The sequence below is a fragment of the Paroedura picta genome, chromosome 2 (genome assembly GCF_049243985.1).
Source record: "Paroedura picta isolate Pp20150507F chromosome 2, Ppicta_v3.0, whole genome shotgun sequence".
NCBI classification, from domain to species: Eukaryota; Metazoa; Chordata; class Lepidosauria; order Squamata; family Gekkonidae; genus Paroedura; species Paroedura picta.
Window position 1 is genome coordinate 73,702,763 of NC_135370.1, and position 16,317 is coordinate 73,719,079.

General features: G+C 44.2%; 2 protein-coding genes across 7 annotated transcripts in view; one reads left to right on the top strand and one right to left on the bottom strand.

Moving 5' to 3' along the window:
• Positions 1-7,284, bottom strand: part of GLB1L (galactosidase beta 1 like) — a 15,939-nt gene extending 8,655 nt beyond the window's left edge. The window contains exons 1-3 of one of the 2 annotated variants that reach the window (XM_077320765.1): positions 7,092-7,284; positions 1,532-1,693; positions 242-414 (exon numbers count right to left, since the gene is read on the bottom strand). In XM_077320765.1, coding sequence (XP_077176880.1) covers positions 242-414; positions 1,532-1,693; positions 7,092-7,241 — 485 coding nt within the window. In that variant the 5' untranslated portion in view covers positions 7,242-7,284. Of the gene's footprint in view, positions 1-241; positions 415-1,531; positions 1,694-4,812; positions 4,916-7,091 lie in introns of those variants that run through there. The other variant, XM_077320766.1, reaches the window with a different exon arrangement.
• Positions 5,003-15,048, top strand: STK16 (serine/threonine kinase 16). 5 transcript variants are annotated; one of them, XM_077320776.1, is made up of 8 exons: positions 5,003-5,140; positions 10,118-10,230; positions 11,638-11,857; positions 12,309-12,442; positions 12,732-12,852; positions 14,021-14,116; positions 14,231-14,352; positions 14,428-15,048. In XM_077320776.1, the coding sequence occupies exons 2-8, from the start codon at positions 10,145-10,147 to the stop codon at positions 14,570-14,572; spliced, it is 924 nt and encodes a 307-aa protein (XP_077176891.1). In that variant the 5' UTR covers positions 5,003-5,140; positions 10,118-10,144; the 3' UTR covers positions 14,573-15,048. The 5 variants fall into 5 exon arrangements, with proteins under 5 accessions (XP_077176891.1, XP_077176887.1, XP_077176892.1 ...); XM_077320772.1 differs by lacking the exon at positions 5,003-5,140 and adding an exon at positions 7,086-7,216; XM_077320777.1 differs by lacking the exon at positions 5,003-5,140 and adding an exon at positions 7,086-7,216 and having other exon boundaries at positions 14,434-15,048.
• Positions 15,049-16,317: the final 1,269 nt, after the last annotated feature.

Below are 16,317 nucleotides of genomic sequence, written 5' to 3' on the forward strand. Positions count from 1 at the left end.
TTTTAGCCACCAGCTGCAGTGTGCTTTTCTTGCTATTAAGGGACTGAAAGGGAAAAGGAACAAGTCTTCAGGATCTGGGTCAAGTAAACCTTGGCTCCTCTGCTCCAAGGATTGCTCATGTTTACAAAAATGAACCCCAAAACACAAAGGTGCACGGGCTGTCATCTGTGGTCTCTAGAGCACTACACCACAGTGAAAATTAACCCCCAGCACAGCCCACTGTTCCTATCTGCTCACTTACACCTGCACAGCATTGAGGCCACTCATGTACATCCTGAGGAGCCGATCTTTCCAGTAAGCAGGAGGTATACGGAAGTAATGGATGCTGCCTGAGATATAGCGGAATGGAACGCCATCCTTGAGGAAGCAGTTATTGGTATAATCAAGGCTGAAAGAGCGGGCTGCTGAAGTGACCTGGGATTCAGGGGTTGGGGAGGAAAAAGAAAAAAGAGCTTGTTTTTTGTTTTTAAAAAAACCTTTACTACCTGAAGGAATCTCAAAGTGGTTTACAATCTTCCCATGAGAAACCCTGTGAGGTAAGCAGGGCTGAAAGAGCTCAGCCAGAACTGGGATTGGCCCAAGGTCACCCAGATGGCTGCATGCAGAGGAAGGGGGACGGGGGGGGGGAACTCTTAATCCCTACACCAGGCTGGTTCATGTAAGCATGATTATGTTAAACTGCTGCATTTTGCTAGCCTTTGCTGACCAGAGGAAAGGAGTATTGTGTCCCCTATCCAACTCCCACAGGTGAAGACATCCACAACTTTTACTTTCTTGGCCAAGATACCCAGATAGTAAGACCGACAGTTCCCATGATTATCTTCTGCAAAATTTGACTTTTTGTGCAGAAATTTCCAAGATTTATGGCACACCCAATACAAGCACTGCAGTAGTCAAATACAGACCAAGGGGTAGGATGTGCTGTTAAGTCACAGTGGGCTTATAGTGACCCTGTAGGTTTTTCCAGGCATGAAATGTCCAGAGGTAGTTTGCCATTGCCTGGTTCCCCATAGCAACCCTGGACTTTCTTGGTGGTCTCCCATCGAAATATTCACTAAGGCTGCCCCTGCTTAACTTCTGAGATCTGACAATATTGGGCTAACATGCTTATCCAAGTACAGTCCACTCTGCTTCAAATCTCTCAGATTCAAATGTGCAACTCCAGTCAGGATGACACTTGAGGTTCAGGTCTGACTCCCCAGCCCAGCCCAGCCTCAAAGACACAGACACATAGGCTTCAGCTTTTAGTAAGTTACTGGCTGCAGGAGAGGCTTGTACTGAATCATCTTGTGGAGCCTGTCTTCGACCCCATCATACAGCATTTCCCATGCCCACATCAACTCCACCCTACCACAGACACAGAAGCTGTTGATTTCCTATCCCTTCGCTTCAGGGACTCCTGAAATTTCGTGCATATTCGGATCACCATTAGGGATCTTACTGCGGGGCTCCAGCGGTTAACTTGCTGGTGGGCAGGGGACACTCAGGCTGTTGCTGCCCCCAAGGACCCCCGTTTCCCTTTGTATCTCACCTGCAGCCGCAGACCCCCCAACAGCAGCACCAGGGCGCACAGCTCCAGGCCCATGCCTCTGGCGGCAGCTTCAGCGCGAGACGGGGCGTCCGGCCGAGACGTCACATGAGCGGCTGCTGCTGGGCAGGACCCGGGGCGTTTTCTGACGGTCGGGAAGGGTCGCTGCGAAGGGGGAGGAACGCACACAGACACACAACACCGTTACGGGGAGGGGGAAGAGGCCGCGGGCCGTCAAACCTAAGAGGAAACAGCCGCCAAATCCGGAGAGGAGAAACTGGGGACGAGTTTCGTTTTCTCGTACTAGAAACAGAGGCTTCCTCAAACACTCTGTAGCCTTGTGGTCTAATAGTTCACTTGAAAAAAGAAGGGGCACTTGGTGATGAATTGGCACAAGGATTTTCATGCGCCTTTGTAGGAAGGCGATGGTAGGCCACTGTTCATCGGCCTAGTACTCAGCTGAGCCAAAGGGATTCATGAAAGGTCCTGTTGGAGTAGGGTTGGACCCAATGCAAAGCCCGCAGGAGCAAAGGACCATGCTAGTTCAAATAATTGACTTCCCTCCAATACTCTAGATTGGGGTATTTCACTGGCTTTAGTGCAGGAAGAGATGCACACAAAACATCACTGGGTTGCTTTTATAAGACTGTGACTGCAAATTATTTCCCAGCATCTAAGCAGTTCATTATACAGATTAATCTTCAGTCTGGGAACTGATTTTTATAATGGACATATATAATTTTAATTTACAGCTGTTCTACATACCTGTATTCAATTAAAGGACATTGTTCATTTCTATCATGAACAGAATTTTTTCTCTGAGGAAAGGGGCAAGATTATGCTTGTTTAGTTTCTTGTATTATCCATTATAGAAAATAGAGGTCTAAGGAAATGAAAAAGCATTAATTCCATCCACTTGTCCAACATAGAACTATCAAGTACTACTAATGCCCCAAAAGATCAATCTTATCAGATCTATACTACAAAAGAAAAGAAAAAAGGATGTATTAAATGCAGAAATTATTTGACTGGCCCAAGGTAACCCAGCAAGCTTTTATGGCAGAGTGAGACTTCAAATTTGGATCTCCCAGATCCTATTATGACACTATCCTCTATACCAATGTTAAAAGATTTACGATTAAAAACAAAATAACCAAGACACAAATTACAATAACCTAAATGACACACTTAACTTTAAACCAGACTATAGATGACTGTGGAATTCTTCCAGAAGTGATAATCATGGGGTGAGGGAAATTCCCCCCAAATTAGTTTTTAAGCTATTAGGGACTAGGGTGATATTTAGGAATGTGCACAGTTCTCCTTATCTACCAACTTTGTGCAAAACATCAGACAGTGTAGTTATATATTGCTGCCAATAGGCTGCAAGACTAACTCCATAGCATTGACTATAGCCAGATATACGCAAGATTCATTATTAAATTTCAGATTCCTGTGAGGGAAGCCACTTGATTATGATTGTGTTAAATTTATGTGAATAACAAAAGATCTATACTGCAAGAAATCAAGGAAGTTTAAAACACGGTTAGCAATGCTGAAAAGTCAACATGGGAATCCTTTAATGGAACAGGACAAAACAAAGAAAAGTTGGGAATAAAACAATTAAAAACCACACAGGAGAAACAAAAGGATGTCAGATTCATTCCACAAAATATCTTTTGAAGAAGAATCTGAAATTTTGGAAAGTGAAGTAAAATTTGCACTCAAAGCAACTGGGAGAAATAAATCATCTGGAGAGATGGGATATCAGCAGAACTATTTGAACCAATAGAAATGGATGCAGCACAAGAATATGAAAACAAATATGGAAAACAAAACTATGGCCCACAAATTGGAAATGCTCAATCTACATTCCAGGCTGAAAAAATGGAGCCATCTTAGACTGTAGCAACTACTAGAACATCATGTTTATTTCTCACACAAGTAAACTGATCCTCAAAAACTTAAAAAAAATAATATACCATATATGGAATGAAAAATGCCAAATGTTCAAGCTGGATTCAGAAAAGGATAAGGCACTAGAAACTGTATTGCAAATTTACATTGGTTACTGGAGCATACCAGAGAATTTCAGAAGAAAATCAGCTTGTGTTTCTTCAGTTACAGCAAAGCTTTTGATTATGTGGAACATGGTTCATTTTAAAAGAAACATCTAACTCTTTTGATGCACAATCTATATTCAGGACAAGAGCCTATTGTTAGGACAGGATGTAGAGAAGCAGAATGGTTTCCAATTGACAAAGGTGTCACACAATGTATTTTATCTACCTACCTGTTAAATGTATATGCAGAACACATTATAAGGAAATCTGGACTAGATACAGGTCAATATGGCATGAAAGCTAGTGAAAGGAATATCAACAATGTTATATGCAGATGATATCACATTACCGGCAAAAAATAATGAAGACTACATGTCTACTGATGAAACAGAAAGCTCCAAAGCAGGATTACAGCTGAACATTGAAAAGACATAAGAAGTGACTACTGAAGAATTACACAACTTTAAGGTTGATAATGAAAAATTTGAAATTGCTCAAGATTTTCTATTCTTTGGCTCCATCATCAACTAAACGGAAAACTGGGAAAAAAATCAAAAGAGTGATGACAGCTATAAAGAAGATAGAAAAGATCCTTTCACTTAAGGACATGTTGCTGGAAACCAAGATTAAGAGAATTCATACTATACCAGGAGTAGCCAAACTGTAGCTCTCCAGCGGTCCATGGACTACAATTCCCATGAGCCTCTGCCAGCACATTTGGCTACCCCTGTATTATAATATTCCCTATTACTAAACATAGCTTGAAAGCTGGATAATGAAGAAAGCTGATTTATTTGAAATGTGTTGGAGACCTTTTCTTATAGATTCCATGGACTGTTAAACAAGATAAATAAGTGGGTTCTCAATCAAATCAAGCCTGAACTCTTGCTGGACACTAAAATGGCTAATCAGGTTTGGGCCACATTATGAGATGACACACTGGAAAAGACAGTAATACTAAGAAAAGTTGAAGGCAGCAGGAAATGAGGAAGACCCAAGAGATGACTTAATTAAAGAAGCCATGGTCTTTAGTTTGCAAGACCTGCACAAGTCTCTAAATTAAAGGATGTTTTGGAGGTCATTAATTCATCAGATCACCATAAGTCAAAAGTGTCTTGATGGCACTTAATACACACACAGCATTTGAAAAAGTAATAACATTAGTTGTTGTTTTTTTTTAATTACAAAGGCCCACTTGGTCTTGATCCATATCCAACTTACAGCAACTCATCTGTAGAGATTCAATGGGCCTGGGTTAGGATTGTGTTCACTGAGCTATATGAATTCCTTACACAGCCATAGGGTGATGCATGTGCAACATCTATGCCAGGGATAAATCACATGGCATCACAACATTCTGTGCTACCTCACAATGGGGATAAGATGTTCTAAGGAATTTGGGCCTTGTCCAAGTTGCTGATGGGTGTTTTGGGAAAGGGGAAAATGTAAATTCTTTTTGTTCTTTGTACATATATATTTTAGAGTACTAATCGCAACTCTGCATAGGATTGCACTGTTTTTCATTGTATATTCCTAACAACCTTCTGAGGTAAATTTATCATTTTATTTTATTCTATTTATATACCACCCTTCATGGCTCAGGGCAATTTACACTGGAACTGTCTCAGTATCATACAACACAACATCTTGGCTTGAATGCATAATATTTTTAAATGTTAAGTGAACAGTAAGAACTTGTTGGTGGATCATAATGTACTCTGTGAGGCATAGGTAGAAAGGCTGTTTCTCAGGTACTCAGGGCTCAGACTGTGTATGACCTTGAAGGTGATAACTGGAACCTTAAGCCTGATCCAATAGTCATCTGGTAACTGGTGCAACTGTTGGAGTGCAGGCCTGATGTGGGCCCTCCAAGGCATTCTTGTAAGAACCCTGGCTGCTGCATTCTGCGCCAGTTGAAGTTTCCAGATCTGGGACAAGGGAAGGTCTGTGTAGACTGAGTTACAGAAATCCAGCCTAGAGGTGACTGTCACTTGGATCACTGTGGTGAGATGTTCTGAGGCCAGGTAGGATGCAAGGAGCTTGGCTCGACATAAATGGAAGAACGCCAGCTGAGCTACTCTTGTGATGTTCCTAAAAAGGCAAATGGGATTTTGGGCTGTATCAAACAGAGTATCCAGATCACCAGAGGTGATGGTACCGCTGTACTCTGCTCTGGTTCAGCCTCACTTGGAGTACTGTGTTCAGTTTTGGGCACCACAGGGATGTAGACGAACTAGAATGTGTCCAGAGTAGAGCAACAAAGATGGTGAGGGGTTTGGAGACCAGACGTATGAGGAAAGGTTGGGGGAGCTTGATCTGTTTAGCCTGGAGAGAAGACGACTGAGAGGGGATCTGATAACCATCTTCAAGTATTTAAGAGGCTGTCATGTAGAGCAGTGGTCCCCAACCTTTTTATCACCGGGGACCACTCAACGCCTTTTACTGAGGCCCGGTGGGGGGGGGTAGTATACTCCTCTACTCTCAACCACTGCCCTAGCGCTCTCTGATCACTATGGTAATGTTTAAGCATCCCTTCAAAATAAGATACAGACACGCCACAACAATGAAGTGTGTTGTAAAGGGCTGGGGGGGATGAAGTAAAGGGCCGGGGGGGGGGGGGGGAGAAGGCGTCCTTCGGGGCCCACCTCCAATTAGTCGAAGGACCACATGTGGTCCGCGGCCCACAGGTTGGGGATTGCTAATGTAGAGGATGGAGCAGAGTTGTTCTCTCTTGACCCAGAGGGGCAGACCAGAACCAATGGAATCAAATTAGTGCAAAAGAAATTCCGTCTAAATATCCAGAAGTTCCTGACAGTTGGCAGCAAAACCAGTATTAAACTGTGCAGTGTCATCAGCTGAACAAATGAGATGCAAGAGACATGAGATTAAATAGCAAAAAGCCTTGGTTAAAAGATAACAATACTTAATACTGAATAATACTGAATAAAAGGTTTGGCACTGGATGAATAACAATGTGGACTGAGTTCCAAATACAAATCTATTTACTCAGAAGTAAGCCTTATTGAGTTCAATTCTATAGACTTATTCTGAAACAAATCTTTAACCCACTCCTAGCGGAGCGGATTAAAAAATCGGTTAAGGCCTCCGAAGGTGGGCCCTGTCCGTGATGAGGAAGGGTGCCCATAGTATAGGCCTCCATTTCTAGTTAGATTTAGATAGTAATCTCCTGTCAAGAAATACATCTCAAATGTTTTTTTTATTTGTTTGGGTTCATGTTGGTATCCTACATGTGTAAAAATATTATTATAAAATCTTGCTTCCATTAATTGTTGTAGCCGCCTCTAGCACTTTGGTGGAGATGCAGCACATATTAAAACAAATAAACAGGCATAGAAGCAGAATCGTCGAACCCTCCCTCATGGTAGCTCAGCATTTTGTCTAAACCAAATGCTCCGTTCCTTGCTTGCTTTCACCCCACGCCTCCCTCCCTTCTCGAGCTTTCCCCTCGCCTTAGTTACTAGGCGACCTTTCTCGGTTACCAGCGCTCGGGGCCACGCAAGCGGCGCGGAGGAGTGACGTTTCAGGCAGCCCGAGCCGCTTTCGTCGCGCTGACGCTCCCCAAGAAGGCTTCGCGCGGGGGGCTGGGGCTGGCCTTCCCCCGCAGGTAGGTGGGGCGCTGGAGGTGGCATCCTTCCGCCAGGGCTTTGGGGACTCCTCGAGTCGGCGCTTCCCCTTAATTGGAACCGGGTTGAGCCCCGGACACTGACTCGAATGGAGGAGCTTAGTTCGGGGAAAGGCAGGACGTCACATGGTGCGAGCGACGGTGCCTCTGCGTACGTGTGGACTGACTTTCTCTCGCCGGTTACACATCTGGAATCGGAGGAAGGCGCTCGCCCGTTTTTGTTCTTTTTTTAAGTAGGCACTAAGAGGTTGATAACAATCCTCTAACCTAGGAGGATCCGAAAGTGGCTTTATTTTGGTGCAGTGGGGAAGCTGCGATTTCTTCATTTGTAAAAAGGGCTGTCAGCTGTCATAGGGATGGGGTGGGGTGGAATGATTCCTGGACTAAACCCACATCAGTGTTTAATTCACAAGGGAGTGTATTTTGTGTACAATGTTTCTGGGAAGCTGACAAAAATGCTGTCCTTATAGCTTTGTTTATTTTCAAGTTGGTAAAAATTGATACAGCAGCATACCTCTGATTGTCAGTCATTTACACATTTCTGCTTGGGATCTTAGTCCGTTTCTGTTGTTATGATAGTTTTCTTGTGATTTGTGTGCTTTGAATCATAGGCCACAGTAGTTATGTGGCAGTCTAGTAAACCTGTTCTGAGAGTGGGTAGTGGAAGGATTTCACTCCTCCTCCTCCTGCTTGTATGAATAATGCCTTTTTCCTTTCTAGTCCTCCAGGGAATCAAGGACAATTGTAACTGGTGATATGATTTGGGAGAGAATGATGTCATGTCCTTCCCTCCACCAACATACAGCCTTTGTTGTTGTTGTTGTTAGGTGCAAAGTCGTGTCCGACCCATCACGACCCCATGGACAATGATCCTCCAGGCCTTCCTGTCCTCTACCATTCCCTGGAGTCCATTTAGGTTTGCACCTACTGCTTCAGTTACTCCATCCAGCCACCTCATTCTGTCGTTCCCTTCTTCTTTTGCCCTCGATCGCTCCCTGCATTAGGCTCTTCTCCAGGGAGTCCTTCCTTCTCATGAGGTGGCCAAAGTATTTGAGTTTCATCTTTAGGATCTGGCCTTCTGAGGAGCAGGCAGGGCTGATCTGCTCTAGGACTGACCGGTTTGTTCACCTTGCAGTCCAAGGGACTCGCAAGAGTTTTCTCTAGCACCAGAGTTCAAAAGCCTCAATTCTTTGACGCTCCGCCTTCCTTATGGTCCAACTTTCACAGCCATACATTGCAACTGGGAATACCATAGCCTTGACTAAACGCACTTTTGTTGGCAGGGTGATGCCTCTGCTTTTTAGGATGCTGTCTAGATTTGCCATAGCTTTCCTCCCCAGGAACAAGCGTTTTTTAATTTCTTTGCTGCAGTCCCCATCTGCAGTGATCTTGGAGCCCAGGAAAATAAAATCTGTCACTATCTTCATTTCTTCCCCATCTATTTGCCAGGAATTGAGAGGGCCAGATGCACTCTCCTCCTTCACCCGCATCAACAGGCTCTTTAGTTCCTCTTCACTTTCTGCCATTAGAATGGTATCATCTGCATATCTGAGGTTGTTGATGTTTCTCCCTGCAATCTTGATCCCAATTTGTGACTCCTCTAACCCCGCCTTTCTCATGATGTGCTCTGCATACAAGTTAAATAGGCAAGGCGACAGTATACAGCCTTGCCAAACTCCTTTCTCAATTCTGAACCAATCAGTGATCCCATGCTCGGTTCTCACTGTTGCTTCTTGACCTGCATATAGGTTTCTCAAGAGCCAGATAAGATGCTCTGGTATTCCCATCTCTTTAAGAACTTGCCACAATTTGTTGTGCTCCACACAATCAAAGGCTTTAGCATAGTCAATGAAGCAGGAGTAGATGTTCTTCTAGAACTCCCTAGCTTTCTCCATGATCCAGTGTATGTTGGCAATTTGATCTCTAGTTCCTCTGCCTCTACGAAATCCTGCCTGTACTTCTGGAAGTACAGCCTTTAGGATGTGCTTTGATTAATCATCTGACTGATAGCCTTATTTGGGGTTGGAAACAAATCCAAGCCTTCTCCCTCCTATCTCCAATCAGGCCAAGACCCTAGTAACATTGGAGAGTGCTTTCCTTGACCCATTTATTTGAACCTAAAACTAAAACAGTTGCTCTGCCGGTGTCATTATTGTGGATGCTGCCTGTTAAACTGCTTTTGTTGATTGGTCCAGTTGCCATGCACTTAAGGAACTCAACATTTGTTCCAGTATAAACTTTCATAATTCAGAACTGACTAATCAGATGGAAAAAATCCATCTGAAGCAGCTAAATTTATATTTAAGAGTTCAAACATCAGAAAAGGGGTGAAGGTGAAAGTTCCATGTGGAGGCCAGTCTAAGAACCAGTCCCGACTCCCTACTGTTAATAGGTGGGATTAACATAAAATCCAATTATGGAAAATACCGTGTGAGACATGTTAAGCAGATTCATTAGGGTAGTACAGAGTCCATATAAAGATACAACTGAATTAATTGGCATCTGTAAAGGGTGGGTCATGCTGAGACATTAGCACCTATAGTGAGGTAATTAAGGTCCTTATTCAGCTTCCACATCCAGAGGCAGTACACTTTTGACCAAAAGAGCAAAGAGGTGATATTTATTTATTTGGCGAAGGCCTTGGCCTCCGTGCCCAGTTCAGAATATAACTGCTGTAATCTTGAAATGGGCAGTGCAAGGTATGCTCTATTCAGCAGTGTTCCAGGGCAACTGGTTGGTCACTGAAAAAGGATGGTGGACTAGATGGGCCACTTATATGATCCAGTAGGGTTCTTGTTATGTTCTTATGCTGGTATGGGTATGGGGAAGTAGGTGGTTAAACAATTTGTTCTCTTAAACGCTTTGCTCTCTTGTCCTTTGTAGGGCCTAAAGGATGTTGAAGCAACCATCATGGGTCATGCCCTTTGTACCTGCTCCAGGGGAACCATCACCATCAATAACAAACGTTATCTTTTAATCCATAGGCTTGGGGAAGGGTGAGTACAGAGTTGGGTTTTCAGATGTGTTTTCATGCACTTTGAGCTTTATTTGTAAACTAGGGGCCAAGTCCGTTGCATTCAGGAATACAATGGGCACTAGATGGGGTGGGGGTGGGGGTGGGAGAACTCTGTGGATGGCCTCTCCCTCCCCCCAGGACCTGGAAAGGCTGCAGGCTGGAGGCTCCCAGGAAGGAAACTCACCGGCAGGGGCAGCTCTCATGCAGCAGGGATCTCCAGCCTCTGAACCTCAGAGGGAAGTGGAAGGAAGAGGGAGTGGTTAGGGGTGGGGGTGGAAGGTCATTAGCTGGCTGCTGGACAGACAGGCAAGCCGGTTGGAGGAGGAGGCACTCGGGCGGGTGTTAAGCGCTAAGTGGTACTTAAGCCATGAGACACACTCCACCTCCAAGGAGTTCACGGGTCTAGTCCTGTCCACCATAGGGAAACCATCCCCAGGATATGGCTGTTCAAACTTCTCTTAAGGTTGCAGGTTATTCCTACTGTCCTTACAGTTACATACATAAGTGCCATCAAATTGTAGCTGACTTATAGCAACCTCAGCAGGGGATTTTCAATGCAAGTAAGAAGCAGAGGTGGCTTGCCATTGTTTTCCTCTGTACTTTTTCTTGGTTTTCTCCCATCCATGCACCAACCCTGCTTCGCTTCTGAGATCAGGGATTACCATACTGTCTTCCCCCCTAAACTGAATATTACTTCTAAATAAATATGCGTAGGATTGAGCTGCAGATCCTTCTGCAGAGGGTGATGCCACAACTGGCCCAGTCATTCATTGCAATTAGAAATTTCATTCATGATGTGTAATCAAATCCTGCTTTGGCTGAAATGTGAACCTGTTGCTGCTCATCTTCTCTGAGCAGCTCTGAAAAAGAGTTCCTCATTGTTAAGTCAGCTTTTATCTATTCAAATACTCTGAGCTGTCAAACAGTATTTGCAGCCCAGCTTCTCAGATCTGACAGTTATAAGAGTCTGACAATGGCTGATAGTTTCCAAAGAAACTGTATGGGGCTTCAGGATCTGGGGTGGCTTCTCAGTGGGCTAGACTAGCTGAATTCCCCGGTTCTTGGCATGCCTGTTACATTGCAATATCCTTATGAGCTATTTGTGAGAACGCCATTAAAGTGCAGAAAGGAAGCGATGCTGTTGTTTCACAACTTTCATGCCCCTTCCTGCCCTGTTGTTTTAATTACTCTTTTGTGTGCTTTAGCATGTATTTTAGTTTATCTTCTAGTTTGCTTTTATGATATTTTAGGAGGTTTTGTTTTAACTGTTATCTGCCTTATGAGAAATGGGAAAGTAGCTGATTGGATTCTGTAAGTTTCCACTGTAATAGTTCTTTCCTTGTCAAGTTGTCCATTTTGTTTTTGACATTCCCTTCACCTCACACAGTGGTTTTAGTTATGTGGACCTTGTAGAAGGGTTGCACGATGGGCATTTCTATGCACTCAAACGCATCATATGCCATGATAAAGATGATCGCCAGGAGGCCATGCATGAAGTGGAGATGCACCTGCTCTTTGATCACCCCAACATCCTGCCCCTGTGTGCGCATGCCATGGTGGAGAGGGGATCCAAACATGAGGCCTGGCTCCTGTTGCCCTACTACAAGGTGAGTGCTGGGGCATCAACACTGTGTACGACAATCAGGTAGACAGCCATATGGCAGGGATATGTCAGTGATGTTGTTCTGTTGAAATACTGTTCGGGTTGACATGCTACGTTATGTTTTGATTGTTATCTGACAGAATGTTATAATGTTCTACGTAACTATTTTTATAATGTTCTATGCAAACCGCCCAGAGCTGTATGGAAGGTGCAAAAATCCAAATAAAAATAAATAAATAAATAGGTATTGGGCTGGGGGGGGGGAAGAAGCAGACTGCCAACATATAGGAAAACCACTCCGTCACATCTCTGATAACAGGGGGGGCATGTTGAGCAGGCTTGTAAGGCCTATGCCTCCCTCATCTATTAAATCTGTCGTCAGATGGTAATGGCTACCTGCCCAAGGACTTTGGAGAAATGTATGGCATCCTAGTCACTCAGGCTTCTCTTGACAGAGAGGGACCCTTTGGCAAGAAGTTGAAGTTCTGAGAGATAACGGTGTCTTCATGCCCGAGGAGCGGATCCTTGCCATCCTTCACGGTATCTGCCGTGGCCTGCAGGCCATCCATAACAGGGGCTATGCACATAGGTGAGAAGATGGAAAGCCTGACATGTTTGCATGAACAGAATAGCTCAAGTGCATGTGGAGGAGGGAAGAAGTTGAGATGAGATGAGTGACGGGCTGCATGTTGTGTTGAGGGCATTGCAAAGATGAGTTTACAGAGGTAAAGAACTGTGGATTGGCACTGAGTATTGCCACCAGTTTTATTAATAGGGGAAAGCCAAGTTGGGGCCAGAAAAGACTTTTGAGCTTCAGTTTAAAGCAGGCAGACCCTCAGGAGCACTTGAATAAATAGTCTCCTATGTTCCTCTTCAAGAGATCTGAAACCCACAAATGTGCTACTGGAAGATGATGACCAACCATTGCTGATGGACCTGGGTTCCATGAACCAGGCACGCATTGACGTGCGGAATTCCCGCGAGGCCATGGCTGTTCAGGTACAAGTTAACTATTGTAAAAGGACAAGCTCACTGCATCCTAGGTTGGAACTGTTCCTTCCAACAAAAATGGGGGTGGGGATAACCCGCTTTCTAACATAGATTCATTTTAACAATAGGCATTTGGGCCATTTGCTCACTGTGGGCAGATGGAGTGGTTGCTTGTGATTGATGTGTCACTGTGGAGCTCTTTGTTCTGAAACGTGGGAAATCTCAGAGAGGGAGGAGGTCAGTGGCAGAACACATGCTGTGCGTGGAGAAGGCCCAGGCACTCCAGCTCAAACCATCTTGACTGCCAGGGCTGGGGAGAAGCTCTGCCTGAGACATAAGGAAGAGTCTGCTGAAAAGAAACAGGCAAGATTGGATAGGATGAACCAGTGGTATTAGTATAAGGCAGCTTTGCCCATTAGTATGCTCCCTTCAACTGTTTGTGCTTAGCCTAGCTTTTCTCAACTTTTTTACCATCGATAAACCCCTGAAACAGCACGATCATGCAGAATACTGTTGGGAAGCATAGCTGTGTACATGCCCACCCGGGGCCCCTCATCTTCCCAACTCCTTTAGGCCATGGGGGGGAAGGGGGAATGGGTCAACATGACCAAATTTGGTCATCTCACCCAATAAATGTTTAACAGTTTTTTAAAAAATTAAAAAAGTAATTAACTCCCACTAATTCCGGAAACCCTTCCAGGACTGTCAAGAAACCCCAAGGTTTCATGAAACTCTAGTTGAGAAAGCATGCCTTAGCCACAGGTTGAGTCTCAAATGCCAAGCAGACTTCTTCCTAGTTCCGAGAGAAGGAATAGTTTGCAGCATCTTTGGCCTTCCCTCTAGATGCCCCAGTATAGTGTGGTTATGGTTTCAATAGAAGGCAAATAATTAGCCAGATAGTAATATCTCTGTGGAAGAAAGGACTAATTATCAAGTTGCAAACTATAATTTCAAGTTTCTGGAATATTTCTAAATGGACAGTCTTGTGACCAAGGAGAGAGCTTCAGATGTCTTTCCCTCTTTGGGTCTCTCCTATCCTTTCCCCTTGAAGCTTGCTTTACCCATGTTAAGGTTTTTATGGTACTGTTGTTTATCATTCTGTAAGAATTGCAGGAACAGTCCAGAGTTGGGACTAAAGCTTTGCTCCTCAAGATTCTGTTCTCCCTCCACCTCACAGGACTGGGCTGCCCAACGTTGCACCATCTCATACCGAGCACCAGAGCTGTTCACTGTTGAGCGTGAATGCATTATTGATGAGCGTACTGACATCTGGGTAAGGACCAGCAAGTTCTCAAGGGGGTGGGAGATTCTACCTTCATGCCAGTGATGTACTTCCCTGTTCTGGACCCACAGCTCTGCTCTGTAATCTCTCACCCCTACATCTTAGTCCTTAGGCTGTGTTCTGTACTGCATGATGTTTGGCGAGGGGCCTTATGACATGATCTTCCAAAAGGGAGACAGTGTGGCCTTGGCTGTGCAAAACCACGTCACTGTGCCCCAGAATACCAGGTAAGTTGGTGAAGGGCACATTATGGGTTGTAGTTGCTGTCAATCGAAGGAGGAGCTGATGCTAAGCATCTCAAGTTTCAGGTACTCACCTGCCTTGGAACGTCTCCTCTCTTCTACTATGGTGGTAAATCCCCAGGAGCGTCCATACATTGCTAATGTCATCAATCAGCTTGAAGAGATACAGCCAGCCCCCCCTGGACAGGACACCACACACATCTAAGGCCACAGGATGGATGGTGAAGAGGGACAGCAGGAAAACTGCTTCATGAAAAGACTTGATGAGGCCTGTCTGTTTATGCAGGTCCAAGGTAGGAGCAGAACATATGTTGTACTTGCTTCAGGAACTCTCTACAGTGGAACCACCTCCACTCATGGACCATATGGTACTGTTAGTGACTTGCTTGGAGCTCTTCTATCATTGCCACTGTTGCCTCGGCATGCACCCCAAGTATTTTACCATGTCATGGCTGCTCAGTTTGCAGTTAGAAGCTGCCTATGTAAAAATTGCAGAGGTATATTAGGGCTCTGGCAGCAACAATGAGAAAAGCGGGAGGGGGGGGGGGAGAAGACACCCAGACTGTTTTTTTTAAATTAAAGTACAATACCTGATGAACTACTAAGGAAGGGCTGGTGCCCTGTTCCTGTAGGCATAGGCAAGCCCTCTGTGCCTCTTTACTGAATAAAATCTTCACAAAATGACTGTGTTAACTTATTGGCCTACGGTTGAGCATAGAGAAACAACACAGCCATGGAGTTTTTAAAAACTGACACCCCTTGTTTGGTACCTTCCTGTTCTACAGCAAATAGCTTCTTGTTTTTGCACAGAAGAGCTGGATTTTACAGTCCCTAGAAATTAATTATATTGTCTTCTAATCCTGTAGGGCCAAGTAGAAAATTTGCATATCATTATATTAGCAAAGTAGTTATCTGTTCAAGGTTAATATACATTTACAAAGTGTGGGCCTATAAGGGGAAAAAGGGAACGTTAGAGGGAAGAAAAATTAAAGGTCTTGTGATGAGTCCAAGTAAAACTAGCAAGTTCCCTTCTTCCATCTCTCGAATGTAGGTTTGAGAGTACATCTGAAAGGGTGGGGTATACATAGGAAAAAGAACAAGCTCCCTGGCAGGTAGAGGGTGGAGCTTTGTTTACAAGGCCTTGATAATCCTGATTTAGCACTGTATGAAGTTGGGTGTAGCCACTACCTTTCTTCCTTTTCTGCCATCAATAGATCTTGTGAAATACCAGGAAATATTTGCTTTGACAAAGTGCAGGATGGGAACTAACATTTCATTCAGAATGAAGTCTCAATCCAGTAGCATGTTTACGACCAACATTTTATTCAAGCTTACATCTTGAATAAGATTTTGGTCTTGACTCAAACTTCATTCTGCTGCTTCAGACTAACACATCTGCCTACCTGAATTACTTTTCACTCAGTTCCATCATATTTCCAAGGGTCTGTAACATGCAGACCCCTCCAATTAACCTCAAAGGGGACTTCTCCCTTTTAATCTCCTTCCAGCCAGACTACCCATCTAACCAAAAACTCCACAAAGGCACGTACAAATAACATCTGGATCATGTGTGGGATTGGCTGGGGCTGTAGCAGAAGGGAAGAACTCACAAGAGAGCTTCAAGTAGACCTGGGCCTAACAGTCTTTCTTACAGATCCTTTACCTGAACTCTCCATGGATGGTACAGATGAAAGTTGTACCTCTGCTCAGCTTGTGTCCTATAATGGCAGTTTTGGCAATAAGGAAACCTAACTGAGGTCATAAATAGTAACATAATTGAAGCTAAGCAGGTCTCAGCCTGAACTGTCTCTCATCAGAGCTTGCAGGCTGTCTCTTATAAACCATAATAGCATACCCAAATGGGGGGGGGGGGGATAATTAATACGTTCAGAATTAAATACCTATTCAAGTGTGAAACTCACTGAGCAGCATTAGATATTTACCTCAAGA

Bases quoted from the DNA above. Each gene is read 5' to 3' on its own strand.
- STK16 (XM_077320776.1), top strand. From the start codon at position 10,145: ATGGGTCATGCCCTTTGTACCTGCTCCAGGGGAACCATCACCATCAAT. The intron at 10,231-11,637 runs GTGAGTACAGAG...CACCTCACACAG, and splicing joins ATCCATAGGCTTGGGGAAGG to TGGTTTTAGTTATGTGGACC. The intron at 14,117-14,230 runs GTAAGGACCAGC...CCTACATCTTAG, and splicing joins ATGAGCGTACTGACATCTGG to TCCTTAGGCTGTGTTCTGTA.